We start from the raw sequence: 22368 nt of genomic DNA on the forward strand, positions 1-22368 counted from the left end.
AAATAAAAATTGAAAAAATATCCAATTTTGTCACCCCTAAATTCATCATGGGGGTGACAAAATCGGGTCATTACTGTATCTATTATGCATCGATTGGTATAGCAATCGATAGCATGTATAGCAATAGATTGGCAGAGCTATACGCGTTCAAAATCTTTCCTTATTTCGTGACACTCATTTTTTAAGTTTTTGGAATTGCCTCCTGTACCAACCAACTTCCTGAGAGACGTAGCTTTTCGTCAAAAAAAAACAAATTTTTATTTCTCATTTGGATGTAATTCCCTTCCTTATTACCTTCTCGGCTACCCTCCTTAAGCTCCACCCCTTTGAACCCGAAATCACTACACAGTGCCAGCTGAGTCATCAAGGTATCGTTACAGTTCATTACAGTTGGCTACGGAACGAATTATAAGAAACAGTTTGAGATCGTCCGCATAAAATATTCTACATCCTGGTAGTATGACAAAACAGACATCATTAAAAAGTAAGGAAAAAAGAAGATGCCCTAGATTGCTGCCTTGAGGTACACCTGATGCACTAACGAAACTATTTGATTAATAGTTTCCAATATTCATATATATTCATATTAAAGGAAAGGTTAATCAGGTGTGAAGCTTTAAGAGACTCCCTCTCGAGCAGTTTTTGCAAATAGATTAGAGTAATCGGCTACGTCAAATGCGTAAATTATTTTTGTATGATGTTTATTCCAGTGTTGTGACGTTAATTATGCCGAAATACTGGTTGTCGATCTACCTGAAAAAAGACACGTTGATCAGTGGAGATATAGGACTTAACACTGTGTTTTTTTTCTATTAATATTTCGAATAGTTTGAAAGCAGCGCCCAAACTGTTTTATTACCTTACAGCTAGGACTAACCTTACAAATATTATTCATAAAACCTTGGAAACCTGTCAAATTTCAGCAACGTATTAAAAAACGGATGCATCGTGATTGGACCTTAAGTGTACGACTTACCGATGTTTTAAAGTAATCGAAATTAAATTTCTTGAATTAACACACAATACACATTAATAGGATAAGACTGCACCACTGAGCACAGGCAATCAAAACTAGTTAACGACAATTTCCAGCAAAGATCTCCCACGTGTCTATTAAATAAATATTGTTACGGAAACTTATTTCTTTTCGAACACCGCAAAAGTTCACTCGCTTCGCTCACAGAACGCGCGAAAGATATATTTCAATTAAAATTTCGCCCCCACTTGCTGCACCGGTTTTGCACTTTTGCAATTAGTGCAATTCAGTGAAAATGCCATTAACGTACAGTCACTATCCAGGGAGACAGTTTCCACGGAGAAACTTCTTCTCACAGCCGCACGAGCTTGCACACGTCCGCGAGATCGAAAAGTTTGCACCTTCTGATTCCGTCAGGAATCGAAACAGTCATTCTCTTCTTCTAGGCCATCCTGATTTGCTGGCACCTTGAATGCAAAACCAATGCACCAACCAACAGTTGAAAAATCCATTCCCATCCGGACAGATCTCCCGCGGTGGTTCGCTTCAAGGCTGGCAGCATATGCTAGTTGGTTGGCCGTTCTGTCTGATTCCGGAAAGTTCGTCCAACTGCCTTCGCGCGAGAAAGTTTTCGTTTGAAAAATTAATTCACAACACAATGCATTAGAGAATAGCTCCTTGAAGGGAAGAAAAGATTATCACTTTCAGACATTAGTACCAATGAATGTCTTGCCTTTTCGGGACATTTTTACACCCCTTTCAACCGCAGGCCAGTAAATGCAATTTAATCGACTTGGCACACAGTGGGCAAAATTTGATGTTTGCGTGCGTCGGTTCGTTTGATTTTGCCGCAAACTGAAGTCGCTCGATTTCAGTGTTTGAGGAACTTTGCTGTCAGAGAAAAGTTTTCCGCTTCCTTACTACTGCCGAAAGGACGACGGGAAAATCCTTCTCAGCCAAAAGAATCAAAAGTAAAATTGGGCATAGATAAAAGCCGGTGCATTTGCCGTTTTCTTTATCTCTATGGTTTGCCTCTCTGGACACTCGAAAAAGAAGAAGAAGAACCAGCAGAAAAAAGGTTCACCATAGTTTCCGGCCACCTTTTAGCGAGCTTCCGCCAGTAAAGTCGTCGCCAAGCGAACGGAGAAAGAGGAAACTTTTTCAATTTATTTCCCCATTTTCCGACGCGTGCGAACCAGCCGGCCAGCCGGCCGTCGGGGTTGATAGGTTTGGAAAATGAATTATGATCTTGGGGCGGCTCGGTCCTCTTCCTAACTCCCACCAGACGGGACCGACGACGGTCCACGGCCAGCCAGCGGAAGACCGCCCGCCGGGATGGTTAGTGAAAAAGGTACGGTGAAGCTGGATGTGGAGATGATTAATCTCTTGAGTGAACTGCTGCCAGTGTGCTGATGGAAACCCGGTTGATTATTCATGCCCTCGAAAGTACAAATGAAGAGCAACTCCGTTGTGAGTTTATGTTTTTTCGCTGTCAGTTGGAGAAGCTAAATTAAGCAATAGTTAATATATTCATATTTTGGGACGACGCATGCTAGGAAGAATATTAATTATACGGAACTGATTGGAGGGATGCTGCAGATAATATCTTTGGGTATATAATGTATCACTTAACTTGCAAATTTAATGTAAATTAGCTAGCTTATTAATTGTGATTTTATAAACCTTCAAAAGAGCAAAGAATCAGGTGTTTTTCTTCTTAGATTTCAATAGCATCTGTCCAATAGTAATCTGCATCCTGGTAGAAGTGCAGCAGAAACGTCGTTAGAAATAAGGAAAACAATAGTGGTCCGAGGTTGCTTCCTTGTGGAACACCAGAATGGGTACCAAATTTACTGGACGAGACATCGTTTAGGTTTACTGAAAAATGACGATTACCCAGGTATGATTTCAACTAGTTTACAAAGTTTGGTGCCGTAACCATATGTTCGATTTTGGCTAAAAGCACGTTGTGCATAGCAATTTTACAAAATTAGTGATAGTAGATCACTCAAAAGAGAAACCGTGCTGGGCACAGGAAATGTGTCGTTCAGCTTCGTACTTCTCTGCTCAAGGAGGTAATTCCACGGTAGTTGGCTACGTCACCATCATCCTTTTTAAAATACCGGGAATAAGATGGATTCCTTACAGGCCTTTGGAAACTTCGATTGGGATATGGACTGATTGCAATCAGCAGTGAGAGCTGCACAGAGAACGTCACAGCATTTCTTGAAAATAATAGACGGAATGCCTTCCTGGCCAGGTCCACTTAAATCCACTTTTGAAAACAAAAATAAATCAAGAATAAATTGGCAAGAATAAATTCACTTTTGAAAACACTGGCAAAATTTTTGGCAAAAATATGACTCGGAGAGCTTGCTAAATCAGTACCGTTTGACATTACTTATGTTTTTGTTTCCCATTCACACATCCCATATGAAAAACTTTGAAGGCTAATGATTCTGCTCATAACAATTATGAATGGATCTTCATGGTTTGGATACCAATCGACTCATAATATATGTAGCAATTATGTGAACTCTGTTATAGTTCTCTGTTTCAATCACTGATTAGTAAAAATTCAGGAAAGATTTCAAGGTCAAATATCCCCATGCAACTTCTTCTCAATCGCCTTGCTTCACAGCCAAGAATGACAGTTAAATACACTAGCTGTTTACTGTGATTACAATAGATTTTCTTTTAGAAAAAAAATGACAGAGTCTCCTCGTTCCAACGGGTCGAATATTCTTTACGACGATCAAACCTAGACCGATTTGATGTCTTTACTTGGGAAGTACGCCAGAAAGAGTGACTAAAATTCCTCCGTACCAACCATATTCCTTACGACCGCGATTAAACATTTTTTTATGCGAGGCCATATTCTAGCATTTTGTTTTAGCTCGCAAACAAAAATTCATCAAAGCAAAGTGTGTTGCATTAAGAAAGTTGTTATCAATTGGGTTTTCTGTCACAGGAAGCAGCCAAGATGATTTTACTAAAGATTGAGATTGACTAACTGAATATATTTATTTTGTTAAAACAGCCAGTTTTCAAAAATTGGAATATTTCGATGTCGCGGTGATTTTATTCATATCATTTAATGCGCATATGCTGGAAATCAACGGAGACTGCTGAAAATTTAATAATTGCTTTATAGGATACTAGTTGAGCCCGAATCTTACGATCCGGAAAATATAAATGTCTGTTCAGAAAACTGCGGATACATTCCACTGGTCAGTGTTTGCGAAGATGTTTAATCTTTGTATTAGTTCTTTGAGTTCTTAACCGTAATGTTTCGATTTTGTCAACCCCTTGTTGAATTTTGGGCTGACAAAATCGGGAATTTTTTTTTCGAATTTTTTTTCGGAATTCAAGACTTAAGATCTTGCGATATCGAAGGCTTCTACTAAAAATAAAATTTTACCCTCAATTGGCCAACCGAAAGCTCAATGAACCGGGCACAGCACACTGGTCCAGAACCTGTTTTGGTGCGCATTAGATTTGAGCGGGAAAACTTGGTTTTAGGTTTATGGAACCTTTGGAAGACTTTCTTAAAATTAAAAGTTCTATCGTTCAGCGGAATTCAAATCCCCCTAAATCCCCCTAAAAGTGCAATAAAAAATTTATTTTTCTTCAGTTTCAATATAACACATTGATGTGTTCTACAAAGTTTTACAGCATATTATTACAAGAAATTTTTCTGAAGATAGTAACTTTCTATCTCTTCACCAAAGATAGCAAAATCCTATTTCTCATAAATGAAAAATCGGTAAAATCAGTTTTTCTATTTTAGCTGTTTTAATAGTTGTTGTATGACTTTTTCCTGTTTCACAAAGTTGTACAAATAGTAAAAATACACAACATTGCTGAATAAAGCATACCTTTATGTTTGCTTTTTTAGGAACTATAGAATTTTTACTATAAAAATACCCTAACTTTGACTCCGAATTACTCGCAAGAAGGCATCATTTTAATCAAAAACTTTCTCCAGAGAATCAGAATAGTTTCAAACAGGCTGAAAAGTTTCATAAATCATCTTTAAAAGCACACAAGTTAAACAAAATTTATAGGTTGACAAAATCGGGCTAAAAAGCTGACAAAATCGGGGATAGACAAAATCGGGAGCTGACAAAATCGAAACATTACTGTATTGCATAATATAGCTCAAAGATGTTGTACATAAAAAGTCTTAGCCGGAAACTGAAACCGATAGTTTTTATGCTCGCATTGGATTTTATCTAACTGAATAAAAACATCTCCACTGTGCTGATTCTATAGGTTGGCAAAATGGGTCTTTTGTGTGAGTAGCTTTTAACCGGCCATTTTCTGCCGCGAACCGATTCATATGGTCGGTGGTAAGTCAGACAGAACCAAGTGACAAAATTCTGCCTTCGCGAAGAATACGGATTCAAAATTTGCTGCTCTGTATGGTTTATAGCTATCAATCATTCGAAATCATCTTGTAACTCTGGCTGTTTACAACATTTATGTAGTCTGATTAGAGTAAAATATTGCGCCTCAATATTATATATTGAGTAAAATATATTGATATAGAGTAAAATCGTTTGCTGTCTTTAACTCATTTTTTTAAATTTTGCGACTTGATCCGGTCTGATTTAACACCAACCATATATCGCGACAAGCAATCGAGTTGAGCAGGCGAGTCGAGCAGTCGAATCAAGTAGTCGAGTCAAGCAGTTGGGTCGAGCAGTTGAATCGAGTAATCTAGTCGAGCAGATGAATCGAGCAGCTGAGTCAAGCAGTTGAGTCGAGCAGTCGAATCAAACAGTTTAGTCAAGCAGTATAGTCGAGCAGTAGGGTTAAGTGTTTCATTCGAGCAGTTACGTTTCGCAGTGAAATCGAGCAGTCCAGTCGAGTCGAGCAATGCAGTCGAGTAGTTCAGTCGAGCAGTTGAATCGAGCAGTTCAGTCAAGTAGTCCAGTCGATCAGTTGAATCGAGTAGTCCAGTCAAGCAGCTGAATCGAGTAGTCTAGTCGAGCAATTGAATCGAGCAATCGAGTACAGCAGTTGGGTCGAGCAACCGATCGTGTAGTTGAGTCGAGTCAAGCAGTTGAATCGAACAGTTGAGTCGAGCAGTCGAATCGAACAGTTAAGACAATCAGCTGAGTCAAACAGTCAGGTCGAGTGTTTAAGTCGAACGATTGAGTCGAGCAGTTGAGTCGAGCAGTCGAGTCATATAGTTCAGTCAACTTTTCTAGTCAAGCGGGAGGGTCAAGTAGTTCAGTCGAGCAGTTAAGTCTAGCAGTGAAATCAAGAAGTTGAGTCTAGCAGTGGAGTCGAGTCGAGCAGCTTAGTCGAACAGTAGAATCGAGCAGTTGAATAGAGCAGCTGAATAGAGTAGTCGAATCGAACAGTCAAGCAGTTGAGGTCGAGTGGCTAAGTCGAGCAGTTAAATCGAGTAGTGTAGTAGAGCAATCGAGTTCAGCTAAACTTCGAATGTGGAGTTCAATTATAAGTACAATTTAAAGCCAAATTTAAAATCCAAGTCCAAACTCCAAGTTCCACTCCGAATGAAGATTCAAATCTAAATCCAAATTCTTATATAATATCTAGTTTACTATAAATTCTAGTTTAAAATCCACTCCATAGTGGGGATTTTTTCGAAAAAAAAGTCCTTTACTTCTATATCTCAAAATGCCGCTGGGCTATAATCAATACTTTTGATGCCAAAAGAAATATATTTTTACTAGTTGAACCCGAATCTTGCGATCCGGAAAATATAAATGTCTGTTCAGAATTCCGAAAACTGCGGATACATTCTATTAGCCAGTGTTCGCGAAGATGTTTAATCTTTATATTAGTTCCTTGAGTTTATATATTGCATAATATAGCTCTAAGATGTTGTACATAAAAGAGTCATAGCTGGAAACTGAAACAAATACAGTCAAATTTCGTTAATGCACTAAGGTTATCGCCGATTTTAAGAAGAACTTTTCGTAATTGCGCTGATCTGATTAATTCAATAGATGACATGAACAACACTTTAACTGTTACCTATAACAGCAGAGCCCAATTAATAAAAGTTTTTGTGAAAACCGACGATAATCTTAGTGCAATTAACGGAATTTGACTGTAGTTTTTAAGGTTGCATTGGATTTTATTTAACTGAATAAAAACTTCTGCCTGTTTGCAACATTTATGTAGCCTGATTAGAGTAAAATGTTGCTTAGAAAATTCTTGATCGTTAGCTATCATTAACTCATTTTCTAAAATTTTGCGACTTGGTCCGGTCTGATTTAACACCGACCATATGATATCGCGACAAGCAATCGAGTTGAGCAGGCGAGTCGAGCAGTCGAATCAAGCAATCGAGTCGAGCAGTTGGGTTGAGCAGTCGAGTCGAACAGTCAAGTCGAGCAGTCAGTCGAGCAGTTAAATCAAGCTGTTCAGTCAAGCAGTCCGGTCGAGCAGTCGAGTCGAGCAGTTGAATCTAGTATTCTTGTCGAGCACTTGAGTCGAGCAGTCGAAACGAATGGTTTCGTCAAGCAATCGGGTCAAGCGGTTAAGTCGAACAGTTGATTCGAGCAGTTCATTCATGCAGTCGAGTCGAGCAGTTCATTGGAGCAGTTGAGTCAAGCCGAGCAGTCGAGTTGAGCAGTTGAGTCGAGTAGTTCAGTCGAGCAGTTAAATCGAGCAGTTGAGTCGTGCGTCGAATCGAACAGTTGAGTCGAGCAGATAAATCATGATGTCCAGTCAAGCAGTTGAATCGAACAGTCCAGTCGAGCAGTTCAATCGTGCAGTTAAGTCGAGCAGGCGGGTCGAGAAGTAAGTCAAGCAAATGTGTCAAGCAGTCGAATCGAGTAGTTAAGTCGAGTAGTCCACTCGAGCAGTTAAAACGAGCTGTTCAGTCAAGCAGTCAAATCGACCTGCCCAATCAAGCAGTTGAGTCGAGCAGTCAAATCGAACAGTTCAGTCGAACAGTTCAGTTAAGCAGTCCAGTCGAGCATTCAAATCGAGCAGTCATATCGATCAGTCCAGTCGAGCAGTCTAGTCAACCAGTTGAGCAATCGAGCTGTCCAGCAGTCGAACAGTGAGGTGACTGAGAATACAACCCATTGCTACGAAAGCATGACGTTCTGTCAGGGACCTGTTTTTAGTTACCGATAAGCCTCTTATGACGTCCTGTCAAAGACCTGGTTTTCGGTACAGACATAAGCCTCTTATATAAATAGATTCTAGTTTCAAAGCCACTGCACAATGGGGATTTTTTCGAAAAAAAAGTCCTTTATCTCTATATCTCAAAATGCCGCTGGGCTAGAATCAATTCTTTTGATGCCAAAAGAAATATATTTTTTAAGGATTCCAATAGGGTGATGCTTGTTTACGGCACGCATTTATTGCTAACAGTTTTTGCCAAAAGAAGAGCATTTTGCCCTACTTTTCTCGACATAGAGAGATGTAAAAGTCCATATCTCCGGATTCCACTAAGATAAAATTGTTCGTTTTTCGTCATAAGCTATCTTATTAAGAATCCGATGACATAGTAGGGCATGTTGCTGTTTCGTCGTAATTGCTTATTCCCGTCCTATCCAACACAAATTATTAAAAATATCAGCATTTTTATGACACACAATGCAAAACTAATTATTCTCTAATATTTTAGTTTGTTTTCTATCATACGCGATCAATCAAAGTGAGCTGAGATCTATTTAAATGCTTTTTATCATTAAAGAAGTCCTACCAGGCAAATTTTCTACGTTTTTTCGTGCGACGAAGGAGATAATATCGACTAATCGGTTTAATTTCCGTCATTCATAAATGAAAATAACTCACGCAAGGCATTGTCGTTATTATACAGCTAGGAAAACTTGCCTGACCTGCAGAAATGTTGCAGAATAACATTTGTCATGCCGTCCTACACAAATACATGCGCGTTAGCTTCGTAAACATTGTTGTGATTTTTAGTTCGGACGAAGAAAAATTTTGATGGACGGATTTTAAAACGGTACGACGAATTTAAGAAATAAAGTCAGTTGCGTAATTTCAATATTATGCTTTAATGAACGCTTTTCAGTGATTTCAAAGTTCACGGATCGGAAGGTAAGTGTATTTTAGTCAAATCAGCACAAGAACTTTTGGAGTATTCATTAAATTCATCCAACAAATGATGAAAATTTGAATGGCTTTACTTACTATGACGGAAATTAGAAATAAACTCTATTTGTTTAGGAAACAATGTTGTTTCATGTTGTTTTGTCAAATAAACGGCATTTACCCTAGTTTTATCAATGATCATCAATAAAAGTGAATATCTCTGAATTCCGCTGAGAAAAAATACATCTTTTTCCACCACAAGAAAGCTATTTTGATATACTTTCGGACAGTTTGGTTTTTGCTCACAGCACCTGATTGTTTCTTGTAGTTTTGGTCAAATAAATATCATGCTACCTTAACTTGGCAACGTAAACTGTAAAAATTAGGGTAAAATGGGTAAAATTTTGCCGTGATCAAATACCCTGCCATTGGAATCTTCATAAAGTTAGCTTTTTCGTGGTGAAAAAAGAACGGTTTTATCCCAGCGGGTTCCAGAATTATTGATCGATATATCCCTGTACTCCTAAAAAAGTAGGGTAAAATACCCTTCTTTTGGCAAAAACTGCTGGAAATAAATGCGTGCTGTAAACAAGCAACACACCATTGGAATCTCCATGAAAATAGTTTTCTTTTGATATTAAAAGATTGTTCCTAGCCCAACGCACAGTGGTCCAAAAGGGCGACATGCGGAACTTTTTTCCTAGTGTCTTTTGCTTTCATTTTATCATTTATGGTCTTCAGCACTTTTGTACATATGACTATTCCCCTTAACCTAAAACTGTCAAAAGTTCGTCATTGCTTACTATAATGAAAATAAAAAAATAACTTTTTTGTGTTAGGATATATAGACATAGTTTCTTCGACAAAGTTGTAAATATTGTAAAAACAAGCAACTTTGCTGAAGAAATAAAATTTCTATCTTTATCGAGTGCTGAACTATAGGGCATATTCTTTAAAACTTGTTTAAAAATTGGTTTTTCATACTTAGCTTTTGTTAGTTGCATTTTACAAGAATACAATGTTCTAGGCAATTATCGAAGCTCTCAAAATACACGTTTTCGCAGAAGACCGCAAATCTCTTGGACTCTTACTTGCTGAGTTATCGCATATTCAAGCTTTAAATTTCCGCAGCTTCACAAGCCCATGGGGTAAAATGGGGCAAGCGGATTTATGAAATCAGCCCTTCACCATAAAGCTTAAGTCGAGTACTATAAACTTATATGGGTTTCGCTTGTCCCCAACCACCGAAATGAGAGTACGGCCAGCATACGTTTTATGTGTTTCGCGTTCGCGAAAGGCTCGATACACGTCTATTTTTTTGTGTTAGTAGATAGACACATGGTTTCTTCGGCAAAGTTATGGAAAATATAAAGATAAATAACTTTGCTGAAGAAATGATATTTCTATTCCTATCAAGTGCAGAGCTATAGAGCATTTTTCTTGAAAATTCTTTAAAAATTAGTTTTTCCTACTTAGCGAACGTTGGTAGCATTTTACAAGAGTGTATGGTTCTAGGCGATTATTGATGGACTCAAAACACATGTTTTTGCAAAAATTGCAAATCTTTAGGGCCTTTCCTTACAAAGTTATCGCTTTTGGCTCGTGAAGTTAAGGAGAAATTAAGCTTAAATAATTCTAAATTTACTGTAGACTGGAACGAAGATTCTGGGGAATCGTGAAATAAAGTGATTGTTCCAAAACGCATAAGCCTCATTTATTCTGTCCCGCAATCATACTGAAATAAGGCATTCACTGAGGCATATTAATGATTAAACTGACTGGAATCGGAAGTAACAAACAATGCGCGATAAATCATGTAATTTATTGTCTTCCAATAAATGTACTCAACACTGTGCGTATTCTGATTAACATTTAGATTCAATTCAAAAATCTTTATTGCCTTTCCAATTGATTACCTCCACTACAAACAAACCACAACTACCAACTATCAGCATCAAAGGCTAATCACCATTTTCCGTTTCTTTTGGACAGCCAAATTCAATTTCCCGCTTCAAGCAAACGCTATAAACGAGCCATACAATTAAACCTCTAGCTCTAGCACAGATTCTCCTCCGTTGGAATGGGTCCCCGTGGTACACTCAGATTCAATTGATTTTACATAGAGTCTCGGTCCCTAGGTTCCCCCAGTGCATCCACATAACCTCCCAAGCACCTCGAAAAAAAAACCTCACTTCGACCGCTATTAGCTTCAATCGATCCAGCTGAAAAATGCAGAAGCAAACCCGAAAGCAAAGCATAAAGTGATTTCACTCTGTAACTCTCGGTGTAATTACTTAATCACTTTCAACGTCCATCTTGCCGACCGCCCGGCCCAGTCGGCCGACCCGACCCGACCCGACCCGGTCCGACTCCAGCAGTCAGTCGAACGATCAAAAAGCTTGAGCTTCACGAACGGACGACGACCGACCGGCCGAAACTATTGAGAAGCCAGAAGGGCAAGATTTTCCAGATTGCATGTTTGTTGAAGTTGCAAATTTCCTCCGAAGGGTTAAAGTGGCCAGGTTAAGTGGACTGAAAAAGAAGGAACGACGCGCCCGACGTCGACGACGGCGACGGCAACGGTGTGGCATGGCGGCTGGCTCCTGGACAGAAACAAATTAGCAAAGTTTCGCCGCTGCTGTTGCTGCTGCTGCTGCTGTACAACGGGAAAGCCGTTCTTTCGGAAAACGGCCGAGGATAAGAGCCAAACAGAATCCAAACTCTCCCCCGGCTGAGCTGCTGCCTGGCTCTCGGGTCGGTCGGACGGTAGGTCGTTTCGTCCGAGAACAAGTAGTTCCGCTGGATGCAACTTTTGCTTCTTCACCGGTCCCCCAAAGTGGCAGTTTGTATTGTGCCATGGTTGAAGGAACATGAAAAGCTGAACATTTTAATAGTTTTTCAACGTTCTGGTCCTTTGGGCAGGGATGGATTCTTAGCAGCAGGCAGCAACAGCAGCTGTGCCGCCCTGTTAGACCTGCTATAAAGCGTCTGCTTCTGGACCGGGAATGAACGGGGGAAAGGAGACGCATGGTCATTGAAATATTTTCACGTTGTTTCGCGATTCGACCGCTAAAGCGGGCTGAACTTTAATTTGATTCATAAAAGGAAAATTGTGCATTCAAAAGAAGGATTAAAATTTCGGTTATTTATAGCCTGATACAATACGCTGAATGAGGAAAATTCATTCAAGCGGAGCTTGTTTTTGCTTGATGATTTTTCACGGATCGCATCACAATTAAAACGAAAACGCTCATGAAAGTTGTTCCGTTCAAACATGCTAAATTTAAATTGGCCAAATAATGATCGTTTGAACCGTACCTGACAAATGGATTCCACGGCGCAAGGATTTCTTATTGTTTCCGTCGGAAATGATTTATCTATAGCAAGTAGACGGGTGAATGCGCCTGGCTTCCACTGACGAGGGTCCATTGTTCGTAGCTCAAGCTGTTTCGAATACGAAATAACAACATACGAGAGAAAAAATTCTTCGGACACTTTCAAAATAATGAGGGTGCCTTTCGTACTTTTTTGTCGGCTATAAATTTTGCACCTGTGCTGCTGCCCTCAGTGTAAACTCTCTAGTTGTAGAATTTGCTGGTGCGGCAAATCGCTGTAAATCGAAAAGTTTCTTTTGAACTACAGCCGGAATGATTTGTTGCAGTTCGCAGGAACCATTTCATTGCCCTGGAAGAATCACGCTCGTTTGCAGTCGTTAAATCCTACGTTCACGCTGTAGTAATTACACGTTCTAGCGGTGTACCGTTACGCGAGCATTGCCGGTTTAATTAATTGATGGTGGTTTTGCCAAGTAGGACAGTCCTGACTACTTTCATGCTAGTATAATTTTCGAACTGTCAAAGAGGCTTAATTTATCTTTCAAGGGCAGACTTATTGTAAGTTTTACAAATATTTCACAAGACAGCGAGCAGTTATTAGTTATTAGTTTCGAAAAGTTTGTAGTATTCAGTTTCGACAATTTTGACTTGACCTGCGATTTAATTTTTAATTTTTAACGTTCGCCTTTCAGGGTTTAACTTTTAATTTTTGGTTTTTGATTTACACCTTTTGACTTTTGAAGTTTTTTGTATTTGGACAACTTGTCGTCTTTGATTTTTGGCTATAATATTGACTTTCTACTTTCAGATTATAAACTTCTATTTTTAATTATCATCTTGACTTTTGACTTTTTTAAAGATTTTTTCTTTTGGCTTTGACTTTTGATTTTCAACCTCTAACGTTTGATTCTTAACTTTTGACTTCTTACAGCTTTTTTCTTGATTTTTGATTTTTACTTTTGATTTTTGACTTCTGACTGTCGACTTCCATTTAACTTTTACTTTTTGATTTTTGATTTTCGGCATAACTAAACTTTCGTGCCAAAGTAAGAACACCACAATAACAAGATATAAACGCGGACAAGACCCGAATAAAACGTTATTTGTTTTTAAACGTGTTCTAAGAGTAATAAGTGTTGAGACTTGTCCGCAATTTTTATCTTGTTATTTTGACTTATGATTTTTGATGTTCCAGTAAAATTTTGATTGGTATTATGACTTTGACTTTCGGCTTTTTACCTTTGTTATACTATATAACAAAGGTTTAGAAATTGGTCGAAAAACACGAAATTGATCTGAGCAATGTCTGAGTGCGCGCGTGTGTGTGTGTGTGTGTGTATGTATGTGTGTATGTGTGTATGTGTGTTCGCTCCGAATTTTCTATCGCCTGTTACTCGGAGATGGCTGAACCGATTCGACCGCTATTACTTTTGTTTGAAAGGTATTATTGCCTAGTATATCACTATTAAATTGTTTCGAGGTCTGACTTTTCGTTTGAAAGTTATAAGCAAAAATGTGAAAACTACGTGACACAGTTTTCTCCGGAACCACGCAACCAATTTTAACGATATTAGTACCAAACGAAAGCTCTTACTATTACTAAACATTTTGCTAAGTTTATTGAAAACGAACAAGCAGTTTAAAAGTTAGCCTTGAAAAACCTGTTTTGACTAGATACAAATGAACACCTGTTTATCAGAGATGGCCAAACCGATTTACGCGCTATTAGTTTCATTTGGCAAATAATATAGCCGGATAGAAAACTATTGAATGGTTTTCTGATTGGACGTTTAATTTGAAAGTTATGAGCAATCAAATACACCAAAATTAACAATAATTTATAATGATTTTAACCAAGATAATTTACCTAATTTCAATTATTTTAATATCAAACGAGAGGTTTTCACACTACGAATATATATGCAAAATTACATAAGAATTGGTTTTACCGGTCAAATGATATTAACCCTCGAACACTCGCGCCAACTTTTATAACACAGTTATTCGCGCGCACAATAGCCCAAAACCAAAGAAAACGTGCGCACTAGAGTTTTGACTAGGAAAACTTGTTTTTAAGTTTATCAAACCTTTGGAAGAGTTTCTTTAAATTGAAAGCTCTATCGTCTGGTAGAATTTGAATTTTGATTAATCCCCCTAAAAGTGAAATAAAAAAATTATTTTCCTTCAGTTTCAATACAACACATTGATGTGTTCTACAAACTTTTAGAGCATATTATTACAAGAAATTTTGCTGAAAACAGTAACCTTCTATCTCTTCAGTGAAGGTAGAAAAATCTTATTTATTGTATATGAATTTGTGAAATCAGTTTTTCTATTCTAACTCTTCTTGTAATTGTTGTATGACTTTTTCATGTATTACAAAGTTGTACAAATAATAAAAATACACAACTTAACTGAATATAGTATACCTCTATGTTTGCTTGTTTAGGAACTGTAGAAGTTTAATTGTAAAAAATAACTTGATTTTGACCCCGAATTACTCGATTACCAACAGACGGATACATCTTAAACATTTTACCTTTGCTGGTAGTTTTGTTGCATACAGACACCATTTTTCCATATGAAGAAACGAGAGAAAATTCCAGTTGGGGTTAATTGCGATACACCTCACATGCTACTTGGTTCGTTTCTGTGATGTCGGTTTATGCTAATCTTGTTTTCCAACAATTTAAAGTATTAATGCATTGAATAATTCTGACATTTTGCTCATAACAAGTTTACTGAAGAATATACGTTAGTATATACGTTATATACGATTTCTAACTTTATAACAATATGGCATTCAAAAACCTACACATGTTGTACAAAATACAACAGCGTGAGTAACCGAAGGTTAATAAAAATTGATGAAATTTATTCAAGAATGTTGTGAATCAAATAGAATGGCATTACAAGAAATTATGCATAGTTTAAAAACTTATAAACTAGACCTTTACTACGCAATGTATATGTTAAAGAATAATATTTCATCTTACAACTTACTTTTACTGCACTTACGCACATTAGTAACAACTTACTCAGCAATTTCATGAGAAAAGAAACTATCAAAATTTATAAGTGCTTCTATTTGGTTCAAATTTTGTAAACTTATTCAATTTCCAAAAATTTCATGTAAACCAAACGTGTCGATTTCTGTCTCAAATAGCAAGTAAGACCGTATAACAAAGGTTCCTTTCACCACTAGGTGGATTAAATCAGGTTTGCATTTGGTTCTGGCTTGAAAATGGATTTCAGGCTTTCAGCATTTAATTTTTGATTTCTTATTTTTGATTTCAATCTTGATTTTTTTAAGTTTTAACTTTTTACTATTGGTGTTTTTGACCTGTGATTTACGACTTTCAGCATTTACCTTTTGATTTTGGACTTTAGTCTTTGCTTTTCTCTTGACTTTTGACTTTTGGTTATTGACTTCTGGCTTCTGACTTTCGATTTCAGGAAATTCAGTGCTCCACGTTTGATTTTTGATTTTAATCCTGACTTTATTCTTGACTTTCCACTTTTTAGTTTTGGATTTCGTCTTTTAACTTTCGATTTTTAGCATTTAACTTTTGATTTTCGACGTCAATCTGTACTTTTTTCTTGACTTTCGAACTTTATCTTTTATGATTTTTGACTTTAATCTTTCGATTTTCTACTTTTTTTAACTTTTGGTTTCTGGCTTTCGACTTTTAGAATTTTGCTTTTGATTATTGACTTTGATCTTGAGACTTCTTCTGACTTTCAATATTTTACTTTCGATTTTTGACCTTTGACTTACATCGACTTTTGATGTATTTGATGTCGTGACTTTTAGCTTTTGATTTTTAATTTTAATCTTGATTTTTGCCTTTTTACTGTTGATTTTTACTTTTGTCTTCTGACTTTAGCCTTCCAGCATTTTTTAACGTAGGACTACGTCTTTGTTTACTATACTGGGACTGGGTAGCACTTTGTGCAAACGAAAATAGAAGTGCAACGTTTGAATGAAAGATTTCAAATACTAATAACTGCTAAACTACTGAACAAAACCGAACAATTTATATGTCGTTGGATAGTTAAAATGACCAGCAAGTTTATGGAGGTAGTGAGAGAGCAATTTTAAGAAGGGCGTAAGAGGGGGGGAGCCCGCACAAATGAAATACAAATTTCCTCATAACTCTAGAACTAATCAAGCAAAAGGAACCATATTTGGCACGTGAGGGTTTTTGGGGGTAAGATTTTTTTCTATTGTGTACTGAGACCCCTTCCCCTTCTAAAAGGGGGGCTCCCATACAAATGAAATACAAATTTCCTCTTACCATTAAAACTAATCAAGCAAATGGAATCAAATTTGGTCTGTGGGGGTTTTAGAAGGCAGGAATATTTTCTATGGTGTACTGAGACCCATCCGTCTTTTAACAGGTGGGGGGGGCTCCTATACAAATGAAACTCAAATTTCCTCATAACTCGATGAACGTGCTTTGGCTTTAATGTTATGGCCCTTATAGGCCACAAGCGAGTTAAAGAATATTTCTAAATATTTCGCTCTTCTCTTTTAAAAATTCATTTAAACAATGGCACTCACAGATTCTTATAAACATACATATGCCAGAAATGCAGTTTAGTCCTACGTCACCCTTTCGTACAAACCTTAGGGCTGTATAACTTGTAGTTTATTTCAAAGTTTTGATTTTTGACTTTATTCTTGACTTTAAACTTTTTTCTTTTAATTTCTGACTTACAACTTCCAGCTTTTAACTTTTAACTTTAATCTTCGGCTAAAGGTTTTTAATGAACGTCTTAGTGGGATACGAAAAATTAAATAAAATAAAAGTTTTTCACTATTGAATTCCACTATCAATTTTATTCAAGACAGATACGCATTTCACCTACGACTTGCAGGCTTCATCAGTACCTGTTTTCGAGCTCTCGAGTGCGTATCTTTCGCGAATAAAATTATTAGTGGAGTAAATGATGAAAAAGTTTTTATTCTTCTTGACTTTTGGCTTTTGACTTTCCATTTTCAGTATTTAACTTTTGTTTTTTCACTTGAATCTTGACTTTTTCCAAGTCTTTTACCTTTTACCTTTGTTATACTATATCAAAGGTTTTTACTGTAGTATTTGGTTTCTGGCTTCTGACCCTCGACTTTTAGTATTTAAATTATTTTGACTTTTGACTTTGTCTTTTTTTTTTTTTTTGAATTTTGACATTTTACATATAATTTTTCACTTTTGGCTTTCAAACGTGGTTCCGATTTTTGATTTTTGCCTTTCGAAATTTATCTTTTAATTTTTTATATTTGACTTTTAATTGTGCTTTATGGTTTTTGACGTTGTTTTTTGTGAATTTTTGCTTTTCGAACTTTTAACTTCAGACGTTTGATTTTTGCATTTGTAACTTCTTCTTTTTATTCTTTGACTTTTTATTTATTACTTTTGGTTTTTGACATTCGGCATAGACTGACGTTTAATCTTGACTTTTAACCTTTTACTTTTGATGTTTAGCTTTTAACTGTTGACTTCGGACTTTTGACTTACAGTATTTAACTGTTGGTTTTTGACATCTGACTGTCAACTTTCAATTTAGTACTTTTAATTGTTGAGTTTAATCTTTAATTTTGATTTTTTCTTGACTTTTGACTTTTCCATTTTGGGTTTCTGATTTTCGACTTTCAGCATTTAACTTTTAATTTTTGACTATTGGCATTTAACTTTCAACTTTTTAGTTATGGTTTTTGATTTTTGGCTTTTCACTTTCGACTTCTAATTTACGACTTCAAGTTTTAACTTTTGCTTATTGACTTTTGACTGTAGTTTTGACCTATTTCTTGACTTTTGACTTTAGGTTTTTGACTTTCTGTTTCTGTTACTTTCGACTTTCAGCATTTAGCTTTTGGTTTTTGACTTACATAAATCTTGACTTCATGTTTTTGATTTTTGGTTTTGGGGCTCTAATTTCAAACTTTCGACTGTTCATGTTAAACTTTCGGTTTTCCAGTTTTCACGTTAATCTTGACCTTTCTCTTGCCTTTTTACCTTTGTTTTTTATCACTTGATATTGACATTGACATGCAAACTTGACCTTTTCTTAACTTTTGACCTTTTACTTTTGATTTCTCATATTTAGCTATTGACTTCTGAATTTCTACTTTTGATTTTTGACTGCTGACTTTCTCCGTTTATTTTTAACTTTTGATTTTTGACTTTTGTCTTCAATCTTGACTTTTTTCTTGAGTCAGCAGTCAAGACTGACACTGACTTTTGGGATTTTGACTTCTGATTTTCGACTTTCCACATTTTCCTTTTGATTTTGACATTAGCCTTGATTTTTGACTTCTAACTACTCACTTTCGACTTTTGATTTTGACTTGTGATTTTTTACTTTTAGTTTTTGTCGTTTAATTTTCGAATTTCAGCATTTAACTTTTGATTTTTGATTTGACTTTTCTCCTTATTTTTGACTTTAATCTTGAATTTCGATATTTTACGTATGATTTCTTCCTTTGGCTTTCAAACTTGCTTCTGTCCTTTGATTTTTAGCTTTCGAATTTTGTCTTGTAATTTTTGATATATGACTTTTAATTTTGGTTTTCGATTTTTGACAGTATTTTTCTTTTGAATTACGACTCATGAATTTAACCTTCTGGCTTTTAACTTCGAACGTTTCATTTTTGCAATCAAACTTTTTATTCTTATCCTTCGGCTATTGACTTTTAATTTTTTCCTTTCGATTTTGGACGTTTTACTTTTCACTTGCAAGTAAAATTCTGACTTCTGTGTTCTAGACTTTTGATTTTAGAGTCATTTTTCAATTCCGATTTGAAGGTCAATTTTAATTTCAAATCAATTTTTAGCCCTTTTCCAAGTCCAATTTCAATCCCACTGCAAGCCCAAATTCAAGTCTAACTTTCAATCCAATTTGATGTCCATTTTCCAGTTAAATTTCAAGTCCAATTTAAAATAAAGTTCAAGTTAAGCTTAACCTAGGGCTAGGGCTAGGGCTAGGGCTAGGGCTAGGGCTAGGGCTAGGGCTAGGGCTAGGGCTAGGGCTAGGGCTAGGGCTAGGGCTAGGGCTAGGGCTAGGGCTAGGGCTAGGGCTAGGGCTAGGGCTAGGGCTAGGGCTAGGGCTAGGGCTAGGGCTAGGGCTAGGGCTAGGGCTAGGGCTAGGGCTAGGGCTAGGGCTAGGGCTAGGGCTAGGGCTAGGGCTAGGGCTAGGGCTAGGGCTAGGGCTAGGGCTAGGGCTAGGGCTAGGGCTAGGGCTAGGGCTAGGGCTAGGGCTAGGGCTAGGGCTAGGGCTAGGGCTAGGGCTAGGGCTAGGGCTAGGGCTAGGGCTAGGGCTAGGGCTAGGGCTAGGGCTAGGGCTAGGGCTAGGGCTAGGGCTAGGGCTAGGGCTAGGGCTAGGGCTAGGGCTAGGGCTAGGGCTAGGGCTAGGGCTAGGGCTAGGGCTAGGGCTAGGGCTAGGGCTAGGGCTAGGGCTTGGAATTTGATATGGAGTCCCAGCTAGGGCTGGGAATTATAGTTGGGTCTAGGACTAGGGTCTTTAATTGGAGCTGAGGCTAGAATTTGGGCTTTTTCATGTCAATGTTTGCTATAATCATGATTGAAAATCGGCATTGAAGTTGGGAAATCGTAAGCAAATGTTTGCAAAATTTGCACCTTATACCTTATCTTACTTGTTATCAATTTTCACTATTCATCAATCGAAATGTGATCTTTTCCCATGCGGATCAACTCGTAAAAGAATTTCTGGTCGATTGATAAAAATTCGTTAAAGAATAAAAGAATGAACTGCTTTTTATATTTTGTTTATAAAAGCCTACCTACACGTAAGACACAGTCCTACATTAAAAAATAATCAGAAAAAAAGCCGAAAGAAGGCGAGAAGTCGAAGTCGAAGAATCAAATATTATACATAGAACAGTTGAGAAGGTAAAACGTTAAATATCTGGAACATTAAAAAATAAAAACAAATAGAAATGAAAAAGAAAGACCGTAATACAAATAAGTTGAACTGCCGAAAGGTCCAAGAAATTAGAAAAGTCCAACAGTCCAAGTCCAAGAAAATAAAGGAAATTTATAGGAAAAATAAAATAAAGGACAAAATCACGTGATCATCATTTGTCAACATCTTAAAAATGCAGACCTAAACAAGTAAAAAGTCAAACTGTGACATTCTCAAGTTTTCTGAATATTAAAATACCGAAATATAAAAATGATGAAAGCTAAAGGACCGTTAAGTCTAAACTCCAAAATTTAATTCACAGATCACATAAAAAGTTAGTTGGACAAAAAATCAATCAAGTCCAACGAATGAAAGTTGGAAAATGGATAAGATCTTATTACCAAAAGTTAGTTTGGTAATAAAATACGGATGAATTTTTCTCGAGATAAGTTTATCGGAGTTGCATAGATTGTCCTCAGCGAGCAGCGGCCTTTATAAATGGCCATGCATTACCGTGCACAGCAAACATTACGTCCTGATTAGCACGACCAACAAAAAAGCGTCATTCTACATGATGCTGTCGATGCCGTGTGCTGATCTCTGCATACAGCCTCGAATGGCAAAAGTTTTCTCGCGACACGGAAATGTAAGCCTTTTTTTCCAGCACGCCATTCACACTCTCTGCCATTCTATGGCAGGCACGTTCCTAGCTACTATCCAACCAACCACTTTTTTGGTGAAACGAAAAATTAGACCAGCACCAACAGCCCTAACCTACGGTGCCAAGCAGTGACACAACCTCACTGGGTACTTTTTCATCAACAGCATCGAAAAGTTTGACAGCAGCGACAGATTTTCAATCACTGACTGCCGGAAACTGGAGGAACGCACCAGTGGGCTGATTGCGTTTCCCGGTTCTGTTCTGTGAGCACACGGACGACCGAGTGAGTGCGATGATTCAGAAAGTAGGCGCAACTAGTTTTTCGCTTAACGAAGCAGCAGGCGGCTCCAGTGAAATCAGAACAGCGGAGGGCTTTGAAGTGCTTCGCACTTCGACCGCGACAAACCCACCTTGCGACTACACTGGCGTGCACCAAATGATCTGATTTCACTACCCGGGTCAAGCGAACCTAGTTGACAACTTCTCCAGTCAAACAAAACCGAAGCGAATAATCCGTAAAATTAAATTTCCTAAAATCTACTGCTTCCGCAGTTCGGTCCGTAGTTTGGCTGTGATTGCCAGCAGCCAGTGCTCGACTTCGTCGACTCGACATGTGTTGCTCCTTGCGTAAGGATGCTGTGAATGTATGTTGGTACATATATATGTAGGCACATAGCTAACAAACCTGTAATTTTGCACTCGCGCGGGTCCTCGTCGCTTGCGTCGGCACAGTCCGCCTCGCCGTCGCAGATAAAACTGACGTGAATGCAGTGACCGTCGTTGCAGTGGAATTGCCGTTCCGAGCACTGCAGGGTTGTGTTCACTGGTGGAAACGGAAAGAGAGAAAACGAAGGAAATCATTAGTTTAGAAAAAAAGAAGATAATTACGCAAAGTGCAGCTGAGTTGTTGGGTTGAATCGACATGTGAACTATTTTTAACACGCTGACAGCTCCTGTAACAGGACCCATGTCAATCATTTCGGTTAGTTAACCAGGAGATTAAAAAATGTTTTTAATTATAATCAATTTAGTGCCGGGAATTGATCCCATGCAATGTGATATTAGCGAGCTACTCGGAAAATTGAAACGTAACAATAGCTCAATGTCGATCGAGCTTCCACTGAGCCTGGTTTAGGTCAGCAAAACCGACGTAAAAACACCGCGAATGTAAACAATCCTTTAATTATCGCTGGCACTGCATAGTTAGTTTCAGGATGAAATACACAAAAAGCAAATGGTCCTGCCTTTAATTTCCCAATGGAAACATACGCGCATACACAAACACACAACACACGCAAATTGTGCTGGATCAGTTTCACACTTCAGCGCTGAATTTGGTGTTCAGTTCAGTACAGTACCGGCGGTGCATTTGAGTTTTTTCTAAATTTTCAGCGTGCAAACATGCAACCGTGCAACACCAT

General features: G+C 37.6%; 1 protein-coding gene across 3 annotated transcripts in view; it reads right to left on the bottom strand.

The window, feature by feature from the left end:
- The window catches only part of LOC128743669 (very low-density lipoprotein receptor-like), a 726292-nt gene that overhangs the window by 429025 nt on the left and 274899 nt on the right, over window positions 1-22368 (bottom strand). For all 3 annotated transcript variants that reach the window (XM_053840289.1, XM_053840287.1, XM_053840288.1), the window contains exon 2: window positions 21633-21770. In XM_053840289.1, coding sequence (XP_053696264.1) covers window positions 21633-21770 — 138 coding nt within the window. The remainder of the gene's footprint in view (window positions 1-21632; window positions 21771-22368) is intronic.

Source organism: Sabethes cyaneus, chromosome 3 (genome assembly GCF_943734655.1).
Source record: "Sabethes cyaneus chromosome 3, idSabCyanKW18_F2, whole genome shotgun sequence".
Taxonomy (NCBI): Eukaryota; Metazoa; Arthropoda; class Insecta; order Diptera; family Culicidae; genus Sabethes; species Sabethes cyaneus.